Source organism: Diplotaxodon limnothrissa, linkage group LG5 (assembly GCF_057381915.1).
Source record: "Diplotaxodon limnothrissa isolate DT_005_m linkage group LG5, D_limnothrissa_male_GT1.1, whole genome shotgun sequence".
NCBI lineage: Eukaryota > Metazoa > Chordata > Actinopteri > Cichliformes > Cichlidae > Diplotaxodon > Diplotaxodon limnothrissa.
This window is the reverse complement of record NC_140600.1, coordinates 30893375-30910060: the sequence shown is the minus strand read 5'-3', so window position 1 is coordinate 30910060 and position 16686 is coordinate 30893375. Positions and strand designations below refer to the sequence as shown.

Genomic DNA, 16686 nt, shown 5'->3' with positions numbered 1-16686 from the left:
TTACTGCTTCCTAGCTCATCCGCAGGGTACAAGCACAGTTGAATAATGCTGCCGAGGTTGTAACGGCAGAGCAGTATGACAGGTACAAGGAGAAAGTCCAGCTGTTCAGCTTCACTATGGATAAAGCGATGACTTATTGTTGGGTTCTTTCTCATCTCCTGTAGATGCGAACAATCTGCCAGCTGGACGTTTAATTTTTAAACCCCCTTTCATCTAAAGTCTGAAAAGCTTTGACAGAGAGTATTTTATGCTGCTCAACTGACAGTAAAGTAATAATAAAACAGGAGGGTCGGCCTTGTCTTAAACAGCAATTCTAAAGAAGTTCTGAGCTGCTGTGTCTCTCTACGCAGGCAGACTCGCTCAAACAGATGGAGGTGAATCGCTTTCAGTTTCCCAGCTAACCAGGCGATAATTGAACAGGGACGCTGGAGTTGAAACTGAAAATGTTCCAAATGGGACATATAAGCGCTGAAAGGTCACTGCTTTAAATCCACAAATTGCTTTTGTGATGTGTTTAGGAACAGTAGCTACTATCAGGGAATTGTTTGACAGCACAGCAGCTGCTCAGCACCCTGCAGGAGAGCCTGATGTTCAGATGACTTTCCCCAGTAAATAAAGGTCACAACAACACACAGAGGAGTCAGCTGTGAACTCGTCCACATGCATGTATTCTGTTTTTAAACAGATACACATTGGCAAGTTGTCAGCTGATCATCTGTTCAGTGTTACTCTTTAGAGGTGAGAGTTATGACGCCACAGTGTTAATTCATTCAGTTTCAAATACAGCAGAATTGGATCCTTTAAATCTACAAACACTTCACTCGCAGGCTGTCTCTGTTTTACAAACTTGCACGATACAAAGAAATGCTACCATTTGGCACTGGGTTGCCAGGTCTGTGGTTTTCCTGCAGAATTGGAATACTTGCCTCTGTCAGTGCGCCCCAGGGCAGCTGTGGCTACAATGTAGCTTGCCATCACCAGTGTGTGAATGTGTGGATGACTGAATGTAGTGTAAAGCGCTTTGGGGTCCATAGGGACTAAGTAAAGCGCTATACAAATACAGGCCATTTACCATTTACTTTACAAGTTGCAGTTGCCATCCTGAACTCCTGTACAAGTTTACTTAAAACAGTCTTCACTTTGAGGTAAATATGATGAAGATTCGGTTGGTGCGTCAAAAGTGTTACATAACAAATGAGCTGACGTAGGTGCAGCGCTTGGGAATCATAAAACTGGGACAGTGAAAACAACTGAATTTACACAGCAAACAAATGTTTATGAGTGGCTGTAGGAGAAAGTTTACTGAGACATATTTTGACATATGTCAAACAAAAATATGTTTATGCAATTTTATCTCTTTTCCATTTCCTCCAAAGATAAATATGGTTTTAACTTTTGAAACTTTTAGGTGATGTAAATAAGGAGTGCGATGTTTCCCCTTAGTGAGTTAGCTTTGTGCTATAAACACAAGCCCCAATATGTTTCGTTCCAAAAGTTCTACTGGGAAGATGATCATTTTATCCGGGCTGAGCTCAAGTCCAAACTTGGACGTCTCATGTTCTCATTTTCCATAGTAACAACTTTCTAAGCCACCTGGAAGAAAGCTATAAATATTGTAAATAATGATGATTGCTGACCCTTTTCAAATGTATCCTGAAAAGCAGCACATTTTCCAAGACATATTTCCTTACAGCATGCCACTGGTTGTAAATGTATTTCCTGATAGTCTCCAAAAAAAAAGAAAAAAGAAAAAATCAATTTCCCTACCGGTACTTAAAACTTGCTTGAGGTGTTTCATTTATTGTTGATGTGCGAGTCATGTGCATTAACAATACTTTTACCAGAGTAAATGTAACCATCATGTGATGGATTACTCAACTCAAGTTTCAGGAGTCTGAAAATTAATTTGTTAACGAAAAATAAAAACTAATAAATGTCGTTTCACTTAAATCTATAAAACACACCCAGATCGCCCAGAGGATTGTTATTGGTCATATATAAAACTCAAATGGGAGTTTCAGCCACCCACCCACTACCTTTTGATTGCTATTCTTCGCGTTTAGTGACCACTTTCAGGCATTTCTCAACATCATTACTTTAACTGTTATTACACACTTTCAGCTATGAATTTACCACATTTGTGTCTTGATAAAGTGCTAGTCACACTTTTAGCCAAGAAGCTCCTTCTTTTAATTTATAATTTTAGCTACTATAATAACTGTTTATCTAGTTTTTCCAGCTACCAATTTCATTTGTTTAACTTTCTTTTTCTTTTTTTTAAGTAATCAGTTGGTCAACAATAATATGCATAGTCACCATTGCTTATACAGCTTTCTAGTGCGATTCCTCTTTATGGTTATTCTTCTGCTTTTGTTTATTTAATTAAAGAATATGAAAACAGAGCATGAGATGTTTGAGAGAAAGAAAAAACAAACAAACTTAATAAATTACAGTAACCAGATATACTTGGATATTAACCTAATGAGGAAATATCTATCTAAATCATAAAAAAGTACTGATATAATGAAATTAAGTTATAGGAAGGGCATTTCAAGGAGATACCATCTCTCCACTTTTCCTCAGACTGACCCTCCTGTAGCCTCATGAACCCAATATCAGGGCAAAGTGTGTAATAGACACGGCGGTCCATCATGTGTATGTCATGCTTTGCTTCTCCAAAGCATGAAATGCACAGGTGAAGTTGCATTACCAGCAGAGGGACATAGTATATCTAAAAAGCCAAGATGTTGCTCGTGACCCAGGAAGGTGTAAAGTAACTCCAGGATCAGTCTATGCCAGAAACAATTAAGCTAGGTGGCTAATATGCAGTTACAGATAAATATTTTAGTGATGTCTCTAAACGCTTTCTCGTGATTATTTTCAAGGTGAAGTAATATCATAAAATTCTTAAAGGGGGCGATATCTGACTCTGTAAATTGAAGTGCTGTGAGGTCTGGAAAGGTGGGATAAGATAGCCAAACGCTCGCCATGAAACAGAGCTTGATATTTTTCTATCTAAATGTGTTTTTAAACTATTTTGTTTGTTCATTTTTACTTTTACCTGAATATTTTAACTACATTTAACTAATAAATTCCACATATTTTTAACCAGCTATTGTATTTTTTTCATTAAGTTTGTTTAGCTAAAACCATAATGTTTTTATCCATACATGTGTTGAACTAATATTTCCAGATTTTAATAATTCAGCATTGTAGCTTCACATTATGAATGATTATCCATAACATGTTTTTGTAAATGGGTGAACAATCTAACAGTTTCAACTGTTTTGTTAAGCGAATTCAACTTTTTTCCACTTCGTGACCATTACTTATTTGTTTTAATCATTTTAGCAATTAATTTTGGCTGGGTCGGTCTTTTTATCTATTAACTTTAGTTAAAAGTGTTAACTTTCTTGCTCAAACACATTCTGCTCTTACCACTTCTTTAATTAAACTGTAATTTCAGTTTTTTCTTTTTTCCTTTTTGAGAAAATCTGTCCAAATACCCTCAAAAATGTGCAAAAATGCACCCCGGAGTACATGCACTCTGGTTGATAAAACAGACAACATAAAGAAACAGCATTAGTCTCACTCTCTGTGAGTTGATCTGTAGAAAACAAAGGCAGTGACAAGGTGGTAGAGTGGGGCCCCACTGTGCTGAATGCACCGAACTCAACATTTATTGATTTATTATTCCATTTCACAGCTATCTTAATGAATCCGCGGCATTAAACTGAAGAGTTATTGTCAATGACGTTTAGAGAAATGACCTATTTCATGGCTGCATTAGAAACATAATTAACTGAAAGGCTTATTTTTTTCTTTAGGTAATGATGCAGAGAAACTTAAGTAGCAGAAGAGTGAAGCAATGAAGAGCCGTGAAACAAAGGCAACAGAAGAAAAGGACGAGGGGAAAAAAAAATGAAGAAGTGGTTACCATAGCAAAGCCAACATCAGCTTTCTTGAGGGCGGGGCCGTCGTTGGTACCGTCTCCTGTCACTGCAACCACCTGTCGGGTTTCGCCCACTGTGCTGTCGATGATGCCTGATCAGCAGAGTGAAACAACAAGAACCTAGTGAGTGCATGATCATTCAAAAAAAGAAGGGGGAAAAAAGTAGATCCATTTACAGCAGCTTGACTAAAGGTTTACATATACACGCAGATTTAAAGCAGCTCAACAGTCTCCTGTCAGAACAAACCCACCTTTGACCAGAGTGTGTTTGTCTGTGGGTGATGATCGAGCCAGAACACGCAGCTTGGGCCAAACTTTGTCCAGACGCTCTTGTTCCACCTAGAAATGACATGTTTAAGTTTCAAATAATCTTTTTCTAGCATATAAAAATAACCATCCCAGTTGGGTACAGAGCAATAATGGGGACTTGGAGCTTCATCTTTAACTGGACAAATCTGAGCACTTTACTGGGCAGAGCAAGCAAAGCATAAGTCATAAACCTAATGCATGTGTTTGAATTTGCCTCGAGGCCATTTGCTGTGTCTGTCCTATCCAAATAAAGACAATGTCCGAAACTCCAGGACAGGCAGTGAGAGAAACAGCCAACTGCTTAAGAGTTAAACTGATTAACTGGTTAATGGGCTGCACTGATAGTTCTATAAGCTTTTCTAGATTTACTGAGCACTCAAAGCACTTTTTATGCTATGAGCTGCATCCATCCATTTACACACACTCATGCAGCACTTTATGTACACAAACACTCACACACTGATGGATGCATCAGGGGCAATTTAAGCTTCACTATCCGTACAATCAGTAAACAAAGCTCTCTACCTCCCAAACCCCCAAAAATCAGCTGATATAAGCTTAATGCAGACAGATCAGTTTAACATGATACTGTTGTAAAGAGTGCTGTGTGGACGGTATCAGCTGAACAGGTAAAACACTACCAAACACAACATCTCCCTCGCTCTAATAAGATACCTATAAGATACATTAGGAAACTTAATGTTTGCTGCTTTTGTACATAAGCCTTTGGAAGGGGGTTAACTCAGGGCCGTTAGGCCACCAGAGATGTAATGGGCTAGTGGAAATCTGGCATTAGCAACAAAGACTTATTGGGCCATATTGACTTAATTTGGTGGTTGTTTTGAGTTCATTTCAGAGTCATTCTCTGGTCAAAGCTTCTTCTTTTTTTTTTTAAACTTAAATGCTCATATGAATGTTGCTTGCAGTTGGATTCTTTTTGTAGTCGTTTTACCTCTCCCTTGTCATTTCTTATTTGTTGGTTGAACTCTTTGCCCTCCAGACACAGGAAGTCCTCCCCAGGCAGCAGGATGCCACACTTAGTCGCAATGGCACGAGCAGTGTTGATGTTGTCTCCGGTAACCATGCGCACGGTAATGCCTGCACGCTGGCACTTAGAAATAGCCTCGGGTACCTGGAGGAGAGTCAGAACAAAGGGACTTGAGCATTTTCACAGTAAAAAAAAACAAAAAACCTTGAAGATGAATGCAGAGTGACAGAAAAGATGAAGATGATTTTGAGTCTGAAACATAAGGAAGGACCCCTTGCCTTTAACCCAAATAAAAAAACTGTCACAAACATTCTGTTGGTTGTTTCTTCAGGGTCTTAAAAGATGTTAAAGAAAGAGTTTATACTGCAGCAGAGCTTGTGTGTAAGAGGTCCAATTCCAGCAGCAGCAGATTTTACATGAGAACCACCGTCGTTGTTCTTAAACCCACCCTGAGATTCATTCATCTCGGTCTGGGAGAGGTGATAGTGACTACACAAAGGTACACAGACGAGAGAGGTGCTGACTGCTTCTTGTGCTCCTCAGGTGGTCCGACTGATATGACCAAAACCCAACAGAGGGCACATTTTTTGCTTACAAATACATACAAATGTTGCACAGTTCTCATTTAAAGTGCCTCAGCCAGGGTGCAGCATACTGTTTCCCTTCCTTAAGAATGGCTTCTTAACAGCCATCCTTCCACTGAGACCATTTCTGAGGAGGAAGTAAACAGTGGATCCCCTGAACGGCCAGCTTCATCTCTCTATTCCTGTGTCAGGTCTTTTTAGGCATCCCACTTCTTTTTTTGTCTTCCGGGTCTCGCTTTTCCTCATAATTTTAAGGACATATTACACAACATGCCAAGATATGCAGAGTTTTCATCTCTTTGGGAATCAACTTGTTGGAGCAAAGATTTTCTGCTGTCAAACTATAAGATCGTTGGGATTTTTAATGGATTTGGCTAAAGAAAAGGTACAGATGTGTTTTTCTTACAGGCTGTGAGTAACAAAGTTCCCAAAGACACAATTTAAAATTGTTTTTTTGCTAAGTTGTCTGCTATGTGTAGACACAACGCTGGTTCATTACCTGGAGTTAGTGACCTACGAATCATTCAAGCATCAAAATGCACCTGCTAAATTGCTTAAGAAACAAAAAAACATTCTCTCAAAGGTTTATGTACAAGGGCTGGGCTGAAAATGAGTGAAAAAGCAGCCAGTGTCCGAAGAAAAATGTTAAAAGAGCTTCAGAAAGCCTAGAGATCTATTGCTAAAGAGCATTTTTAAAATTAGTCTGGCTCCTTTTGTAGCACAATGTAAAGAAATAATGGGTGGCTCAGGACTTTGGCGCAACACTGCGGACACTTACATTAATTATAGTAAAATGTTGTAGGAAATGCTCTATGAATGGTCTGCATACATTACCCTTTAAGTTAATGAACCAATCAGGTTAAAAGGGGATCCTTGTGTTTCCTTAACTTTCAGCACTGACTGCTTGATTTTGGGGTTACTTGCAGTTACAAAAACACTTTTTCTGAACGTGAGGAGAAAAAATTATTTGTAGCACAAAGCCAAAATATTCAGTCTTGTGCCCATCACAAGTTGTGAAGAGATAAACACTGTGCTGCTGATTGACTCCTGCTGCTCTCCGGTTATTTCCATCCTGTTGGTGATCTTTGTGCTCTGACATTAAAGCAGCAGGCAGCAGCACTGATGCTTTCTCAGCTTCATTACAGGCCTCATTTAACACTTCAGAGCATCCGGACTGTAAGATCTGGCTAGGACAAACTTCGGTCTTCATGTTAGGAGAAAGTTAATGGCATGCTTACACAAATATAACAATATAGTCAAGAGCAGCCTCTCAGATGAGTTTCAATCTCAATGAAGAAAATTTAAGCTCCCTGTTTGGTCTGTTTAACTTATTTTTGCATCATCAGAAAAAACAAGCTGCACACCACAAACTCTGATTATCCCGTAGATCTACTGATCCCTGCGTGAAGTCTGGATTATTGCAGGCAACAGAAGCAGCAGCCTCTTACTGCTGTTTAGTAAAGCAACAAAGCTATTTCCGGCGCTTTTCATGTGAACAACTGATTGCAACACTATGAACGTCTTTGAATAGGGACCTTCTGGAAGTGTGAGAAACAAAAACACACACAAATGGCACAGAGCTGTTAGCGAGAGGATAGGGAGGAGGACAGCGGGAGGTAGAAACAACTGGATTATCTGTCAGTCTGCATGCATAGACAGCTTATCAGTCCTTTTACCTTTTTTTTAGGCAAAGTGGAAATTATGTAAATTCATCTCCCATGAAAATACAATATTTATCAAGGCACTGGGATGTGACATATGACTGAATGGTAATTATGTAATCCATAATTACAGTGTGTTTCTTGTTGAATAACATCATGGTCTCTTCCTCTCTGCTCTCACTGACTGTTAGGTTATCCACACTTCAGGTCAAAAGAGGAAATGACACATCGTGAATAGAAAAGTCTTTTTGGTGAACAGCGAACATTGTTTTATGTTCAGCCTTTTTATTCGGAGCTGCGGTTTTGCATGGTTAAAACAGATCCACGATTTTATCTAAACAGCGAATCACAAACAAATCTGAACAAAAAAACGTCAAAACCATATAAGACGTGAAATGGTAAGCCCATGCAATTCCATACTAACCACCACTAACCACTGAAGCTGCCATGGAAATCTATGGAAAAATGGTCCTCATATCCCTTACTCTGTGACTTCAGTATAGTTTCCTGATAAGTTTATGGTCTCAATGACTAGCTTCAAATTATGCTGATCACATTAAGAATCAGAAAAGAAGATCCCTGTCACATTTCAAAACACCAACATGGCTACGCTGAAACCATTCACCTTGGGGTTTCGTAGCAGTCTGGCCAGTCGCACAGTCCTCTTTAAATATCTTCGTAAAGGGGGCCCTCTATGGTTGTCCTAATGTTTTTGTCATATATACACAAAGCGATGGATACTCTTCCAACAACAAGGTCAGTTTATGTGCAAGTAGTGCCTATGAGCTAATACAGATCTGGCTGTCAGCAATGAAGCCCCATCCACCTGTTACCGTTTATGAGGGGCAGCCAATGAGAGGAATGGTGGCTGCACCACAGTCCAGTATAAAAATAAATCAGGATTATTTTCACCTGTGAATCATGCTAAGCTACCACAGTGGTATTCAATTGAAGTAATTTGGACCAAGAAATGTGCATTAACTTCATATTTAACTGCACACATTCTGAGCTAATGGTGGAATGGAAAGCATGTTGGTGCATTTGTTAGCACTGTTACCTCACAGCAAGGAGGTTCCTGATTCAAACCCTCTGATTGGCTCGGGGCTTTCAGAGGACATTGCATGTACTCTGATGTCTTCCCAGAGTCTCAAAAATGCATGTTAACATGCGGGTTAATTTATGCTTGTTAATTAGCCACAGATGTGAAAGAATGCTTGTCTGCTTTTCTGTGTAAGCGCTGTAAAGAACTGGCAAACTGTCCAAGGAGAAGTCTTTTCCTCAGCCTATGACATCTGGGATAAGCTCTAGCCTAATTAAAACGATGAATGGAAACTCTTTTTATGACTTTAATATTTTGTTTATATGACTGCTTTGCAACACAGTGTTTTCAACAATGCTACAGAAATAAAGATTGGGATGTTTGGCCATAAACACGCCCAAAGAGGAAAGGTGAAAATGATAAGAATAAATAAGCTGTATAAAGATTCTTCAGCAGGTAACATCATTGATTTTGAAACCTAACGGCACATTGGCCAACATGAGCTGTTAACTACAGAGAGCATTTTGATCGGTGGTGCTGTACCTCAGGTCTGACGGGATCTTCGATCCCCACCACGGCGATGCAGGTCAGTTCGTTGAGGATGTCATTCTCAGCGTCCCAGTCTGGCTCTCCAGCCTCAGCAGGAAAGTCCCTGTAGGCCACACAGATGGTCCTCAGCCCATCGCACGCCATCGGCTCAATCACCTTTCGCACCATCTCGTCACGGTCCTTGGGCTTGAAGACACGAGGCTGGCCCTGGGCGTCCAAGATACGAGAGCATCTGGGAGATGAGAGAGAATCAGAGGAAGTGAAGGGAGATTATAAAGGTATACCAAAAAGGTTACTGTGTCCACCCAAGCAGCCATCTTTCCTCAGACTGTTTGTTCTTACTTCCTCAGGATGATCTCTGATGCTCCTTTGCTGTACATCCGGAAGCCTCCGTCAGCGTTCTTTAGCACCGTGCTCATGGATTTGCGGGAGGAGTTAAAGGTGTAAACCTTGTAGAGTTTCTCTTCGGGGACTTCATCTCTGATTGGCTGGTAGTCCCTCTTCAGCTCCAGCACCAGGCCCAGCAGAGCACATTCAGTCTTGTTACCCACATGGCGAGGTAAGCCGCCTTCTTTCTCCGGGGGCTGAGGAGCGAGAAAAAGTTTGGAGGTGCTTAAACATGATTAAAGTTACAAGCAAAGCGGGTCACTAGGAACATCCAGCGGTTCAGGTTTGTTTGATGTTTGCTGGTTCAATCAGAGAAGCTTGGGCTCCAGAATTAATCAAATTTTAATCATTTCATTGGGTCTATACGCACAAAACAAGACCATCTGAAGAACACAACGCTTCTGTAGCTGCAATTCAGGTACATGTGCAGGTTAACAGTAACTGTCAGTCATGTTGGTGCCATGAAACAGGTTTAATACTATAATTTAAAATCACTTAACACACATGGTGACACATATCTAATAAATTAATATAATAAATTATATCAGATAAATGATTTTAATTAAAATGTTAGTATTCATTTTTCTTGACTTGACATGAGCCAGCGTTAGCTTGAGTTTCAAGTCCAATATGAACACAGCGATGTACTAGGAGATTTTAGAGCACTTCATGCTTCCATGTGAGGACATGCGTTATGGAAATGACAGTTTCCTTTTCCAGCAGGAGTTAAAACCTACACACAGTGCCAAAACCGCAACCAAACGGTTTGTTGGCCATAATTTTACTCTGTTTGATAAGCGAGCCAACTCCACTTACTCTGAATCTACGGGGATATTGTCAGGGAGAAGAATGTCCAATATAAAAAGAGCTGAAGGCTGATATCAAGCACTGCGGGCTTCAGTGACACCTCAGCAGTGCCACAAGCTGATCATCTCCATGCCACACCGCACTGATGTTGTAATTCGTAACTTGAAAAGCATCCAGTGTGTAAATGACCATAATTTTCAGACACCAGACATTTCTGTATTGCCATAATCATCAAAATGAAATAAAAAAAAAGGCTTTATATCTAACATATACAAAATATATCAGAGATTACTTTTTTGAGATATTTTCATTATCTGACTACCTCTTGTTTTCTCTGTCATGATGACACTCGCTATAATAAAACTATGGACTACCAAACACTAATAACACTACATACTAGTCTACATACTGTAATAAGAATACAGTACTTTGATCTGTAAAATAGATGGTTACTGTATGTAGGTAATGCGTTACCACTTTCTGCTTGGGGTGTGGACGATAAACAGAAGGACAGAAAGCTCCTGGAGCGAATGCTGCTCACATTTATGCACACCTGAGGCCAAATTTTCAGAGTATGGCAAAGTTGTATGTTTGTGAAGAATGCGATCAACAGTTTGTATTGGCTCATAAATATACACTCAATATAAGAAGGGATGATGCTGAATCTCATTCATTAGATTGTGCTCAGATTTTTCTGGTATGTTCTTTGCTTAGATGTTTTTTCTCCTGTGTAATCATCAGGAAACATTGTCCCAACTATAGTTACTGCCTCAGGCAGGCACTCATGTTGCAGTTTATATGCTTGTCAGTCTATACTCATAACTTGCGTAGTGAAGACTTCCATTAATAAAGCATTTATCACAGCACAGCTTCTTTCTTTAACATAAATGAAATGTTAGGCCCATAAATAACTGAATATTCTCTGTTTATTATTATAGATGCTCCAGAGCCAAATAATTGCATTTGGAACACCTGAGTGTCACTATTTGTCGATGTGATAGTTAAAGACTCACCAGGATCTTGGTGGTGTACGCTGAGTTGATAGAGATGCTGTTGACCATTATTTCCAAAGTATCCGGCTTGATAGCATCTGGTTCTGGGACAGTCTTGTAGTGCGTATCGCCGATGTATGCCTGCACCACTGTCATCCGATTCATAGTCAAAGTACCCGTCTTGTCGGAGCAGATAGCCGTGGCGTTGCCCATGGTTTCACAGGCGTCAAGGTGACGCACCAGGTTGTTGTCTTTCATCATTTTCTAAGGGATGGACGATGAAGGTGCACTCATTAAAACCTCAGCGTCTCTGACATGATTTTGAGAGGATTCTATTAATGTTAAATTTACATAATTCCCTCCTGCTCACCTTGACAGAGTAGGCCAGAGAGATGGTGACAGCAAGCGGCAGCCCCTCAGGGACAGCGACGACCAGAACTGTCACACCGATGATGAAGAACTTGACAAAATACTGAATGTAAATGGGGGTGCACTCAGCTAACCACTGCCGACCCTGGACCCCAAAGGTGTCGATCACAAAGTAGAGGATGAGGATGATAACTGTCACCGCCGACATGATCAGACCTGGGTGGAACAAGAGCAGTTTTCCATTAAAGTCAAGTAAGCTTTTTTTAAGGGTTTTAAGGTTTCTACAACACGTATCTTTAAACCTTCAGTTTCAATCCTTTGGGACTGAGGCTGTTCTTTTGTTGCTGTGTTCCCAGTTTCTATGGACTCCTGTGTTCCTCCATCTCTGCTAACTTGTTTAGTCTCTGTCTTCATGTAATTTTGTAGTTTACTTTCAAGTTTTTCATGTACCTGGTTCTAGTTTTACCTCCGGCTCTTTCCTCCTTTGCAACTGTTTTTCTAGCACTCATTAGTTTTACCTGTCTTTAATTACTTTCCATTGTTTCATGTAATCAGTCTCTGTCTGTATATAATCTTGTCTTTCCATAAATCCTGTGTTTGACATCTGGATTCCTGTTTTATTTACTCCTTTGGGAATTATGTTTACCATTTTCAGCTGTTAGTAAATAAAGGCTAATTTTTTTGTTAGCATGCCTATCTTCTCTAACCATTTTATGTCATGTATGATGTTATAATTCTTGGTGATCCAATACCTATTATCTTATTTTGTATTCAGCAACTTATACTCACATTTTAAATTGACTTACTTGACTGATCTGCACTTCTTGTCCACATTTCATACTTTTACACATTTTTTTCTAAGCAGAAGACACGTCTGCAGTGACAAGTGCACGGGACTGTTAATGTTTACCTTTAAATGCTTAATTTAATGACATTGTGATCATTATTTGAGTGACGACATTTGTGTGTTGAAGAACACTGTAAAGGCTTAGCTATTAACAGCCCACCATGACTGTGTCTGCAGCGATTAATGACACTTGTTCAGTGAACCTATTCAAGGTTGTTAAGGTTAATAAAACCAGCGTTCCTGGAACGCAGTGTGTCTTAACTCATGATGGAAATACAGCTGCTCAACTTCAGCTTTCTAAAGTTGGTCAATCTTAGTGCATTTTCAGATTGTAGTCCCCATTATTTGCTCAAAAAAAATCCACTGAGAACTGACGTAAAAAGTATCCTTAACTTAAACTATCTTTTTTTCTGATTTCCTGCCTCATTGGAAAGGCCGGAATGTCCTCTATTGAGCACATCAGTAGGGTAGCTCAAATAAGTCAAAAGATATAGACCAAAACCAAATGTCCATTACAGAGGACATTTGGAGACTATGGCTTAGTTTATTAGGTTTACGTGACTTGTCCACATTAAGTACTGCAGATTCAGTCACATTCAAGTTATTAAAAACCTTCTTTTATTTAAATTAGCATTTTTTAAGCAAAACCAACCTGGTATTTTTCACAGTGCTGTGGCAGCACTTTTCAGATCTCTTGTGGTGCTTTTAAAGATGATCTGATGAGCAGTCCTGCTGAAGACCTGCTGGCAAACTCTCCCTGTGGTCTAGCCTTTTGGGAAATATTTAACCACACTGTCCCCAGTCTGATGCTACTACAAAATAATTTTGATTGCATGTCATCCCCTTTGCTTTCCATGTCTCTGTTTCTATAGTCAACTACCAAAAGAAAATACACTTTAATCTTTAATCTATTTACGCTTTGGTGTCTAACTGCACTGATTCCGGACTGCCAACACTTGAATATGTCTCGCTTGTAAAAAATTGAAAGGTGGTTAAACTATGATATTTAATAAGGCAGTGAAGTCTGGATGCCTGTAACCAGACAACATCCTGAATATCAAACAGGTGAGGGGAAGTAACAGAAAATTCCCGTTTGTGTTTCTGTACTTCATCTCTCCTGTCAGTCACCTCCAGTCAAAGTGTTTGGCCCAAATTCTATTTCTGTTCGGTAATGATGTCCTGAAAACCCCTTGGTGTATTAAGGTCAATTGAAATGACACAGAAAATGCTTTCAATTCCGGGATGAATCGTGTCCCCAATAAAAAACATCCATCCAATAGAACTGAGTGCATTTTGACCCTCAGCCTCTTCGTCCCTGCGCTGCCTGATCACTTTGTGTGCTATTAGAGGGCAAGACACACTTTTTCTCAAATGTCGTCTTTGTGAGAGTCATGTAGCAGCATAAGTTTCATTTCTATGTATCTAATAAAGAGACTTGTTTAGGATCTACTAGCCTGTAAAGAAATAAAACTGCAAAGATCCTCTTAGTGTAATCAAAAAGAGACAAAACTGCCTTTCCAATAACTTCAGATATGTCTGATGTTGAATCAATCCTGTAGATATCTGGGTTGAACTAACAGTACAGTCAAATTCAGGCACCTAATAATGAGTAGGATCACATAATAAAACAGCCAGTTCATTTTATTAGTGATTCTGTACATTTTATGCTTTATTTATCAGTTTTGACATCCTTTGGTATTGTGACTGCGCTGAACTGCAGCTGGAGACTCACCGCTTATAGCTGTAATATACTGATAACATTAACTAGCCTTCACAGAGGCTGGCAAGGCGATGCCGTCAGACATGATCACAATGTTTACTTAGCTCAGGGCACTCTGAACTCTTTTGGCAACAGAGCTGATTTAATAACTCTGGCAATCTCTTACATTTTTATTTAACACCATCATTCAGAGGCAGAGCAGTAATACTTAACGTATGACTCAGGAACCAACTCAGGATTGCCACAGGACGTTGGCTGGCCCACAGACATTTTATAATTCACTAAATAAAATCTACTGAAGGGGTTCCAGCTAGGGCTGGGCGATATGACCCAAAATTCATATCTCGATATTTTTTAGCTGGATGGCGATATAAGATATATATCTCGATTTTTTTTTTAAAAGCCATAAGTTAAGAACAAAAAGAGAGTTCCTAGTCACACTGTGTCCCAGATGTCACACGGGCACTTTTATTTACATACAGCGTAGATGTACATGAAGAAATTACTCAAAAATAAATTATCAGCATTTATTAAATAATCATGGTCCATAAATAAAAGAAAACAATGTTGTTTTTGTGCATAACAAAAAGCTCACAATTGTGCAGTCAAAATGTAAACTAATAGACGCTGAGCATAATAACAAAGAGACAGATTTCACAGCTGCACCACGTCTCTGAACAGGTCCTTATACACACACAGTACGTATCACTCCGCGAGGCTCCTCCTCTGTAGCCGTAATCCTCCGACAATCCATCAAGTGGTGCAGCTCCGTAGCTTAGCAAAGTCATATTAAAACATTTTTTGACAGATTGCTGAGCGCTGTGTACCACATAAAATCGGTTCGCGGTCAGTAAGCACAACCAGAATTCATACATAAGGCGCACTGTCGATTTTTGAGAAAATGAAAGGATTTTAGGCCGTGCAGCCCCTCCTGGCTGCATGTCGTTAGCGCGGTTAGCTCGCTAGCGCGGTTAGCTCGCTAACACGTTGACGCCGTCCAGCCCCACGCACGGTAACTCGCTAACGGAGATATTCCGCTTTCATCTTGTCATTGCCTGCAGGTGAAGCTAAGGGGGAGGGGGGAGTTGTGTTCAGTGAAGGAGAGGTGAGGCCGAGTAACGTTGCGTAGAGACAAAAGTGGACGAAAGAGAGGTATACCTGCGGCTCCACAAGTATAATTATAACGTAACATAGACTATATCGATATAAACGATATTGTCACATCTTATATCTCGTATGAAAATATATCGATATTTTTAAAAAACTCGATATATCGCCCAGCCCTAGTTCCAGCTATGTTTAATGCTGTACAGAGTCCTTCAAAAGTAACCAATTCAATCAACTGCAGCTAAAACGCAGCAGCAGCAGCAGCTGCTTCCAAATATGGTAAAATGAATGACTTGTCATTCTGGGCGGGTATTCAAGTTAATATAGATAAGAAATAAGGAAAATATAGGAAAATGTTAAATATTATGTGAATACAGAAAACTACCACAACACTTTGTCTTCCTGGCGAAGTAACACTTTAAGTTTATTCTTCTAAATGGCAAAAAAAAAACAAAACAGACCACTGCATATCAACTGTAAGCTTTCATCAGGGTCTGATAAACACATAATCAGTGTGAATTAAATTACAGTAATGCTAACACTTGTGTGGAGGAGATTGTTTGCTTGTTTAATGTTTATTAACCAGCCTCTGGTCTCCAGTGATTGTGCAAAAGTGGTCCTCAGACAAAGCAGCGCGAGTATCCCTGTTGTAGGCTCCCAGCATAAAAAAAAAGAAAAAAAAAAAAAAGAAGACGAAGGAGAGAGGTCCCATCAGAGTTTCACAGTAGTTTAAAAACTCAAATTACTGACATTCATTTGTGGCTGTTAAAGTATTCTTAATAATCAGTTAAAGTTAAACCTCAAAATCTTTTACAAAACTATTAGCTTCATTCATTTTGGCATGTCTCTTTAAATGTGGTCTACAAAACTGTGCTGACTCGACTTTTACGTTTTTGGAAAGTGAATTAAAAAAAATAAAAATACTCCACCCCAGGTTGAAGCTAGACCAGCAGATTCCCCTCAACCGCCAGCCTTTGTTCTAAGCTAGGTTAAGATTGTTCGTGTGTGTGCGTGTGTGTGAGCTACTCACCAGCCTTCCCAATCTGCACAGCTAGTCTGGTCAGTTTTCCCTGAAGCACAGACTTCTCCTTCTTGGTAACATTGACCTTTTTCACTGGTTTGACCTCTTCCTTCTCCTCAGACTCAGCGGCCTCTTCACTCTTCAAAGGCTGTATCTCCAGAGCAATGCCATCCTGGGTCTTGGCTGTTAGGATGGAGGCGGTAAAAGGAGGAAGCGGAAGGTTTTACGGGGAATGACAGAAGGAAGGAAGTAGGGTTCGAGGTGGTGAGTAAAGACAGATGAGGACAGACAGAATAATGGAGAAAATTGATGGTAGTTGGAAAAGGAGGAAGGTTTTGGATGGGAGCAAAATAA

General features: G+C 39.8%; 1 protein-coding gene across 2 annotated transcripts in view; it reads right to left on the bottom strand.

Annotated features, from left to right (window-relative positions):
- The window catches only part of LOC146632597 (plasma membrane calcium-transporting ATPase 1-like), a 135239-nt gene that overhangs the window by 22469 nt on the left and 96084 nt on the right, over positions 1–16686 (bottom strand). For both annotated transcript variants that reach the window (XM_085353395.1, XM_085353396.1), the window contains 8 exons: positions 16342–16515; positions 11639–11853; positions 11290–11532; positions 9425–9666; positions 9077–9314; positions 5214–5393; positions 4204–4291; positions 3938–4044 (listed from right to left, as the gene is read on the bottom strand). In XM_085353395.1, coding sequence (XP_085209521.1) covers positions 3938–4044; positions 4204–4291; positions 5214–5393; positions 9077–9314; positions 9425–9666; positions 11290–11532; positions 11639–11853; positions 16342–16515 — 1487 coding nt within the window. The remainder of the gene's footprint in view (positions 1–3937; positions 4045–4203; positions 4292–5213; positions 5394–9076; positions 9315–9424; positions 9667–11289; positions 11533–11638; positions 11854–16341; positions 16516–16686) is intronic.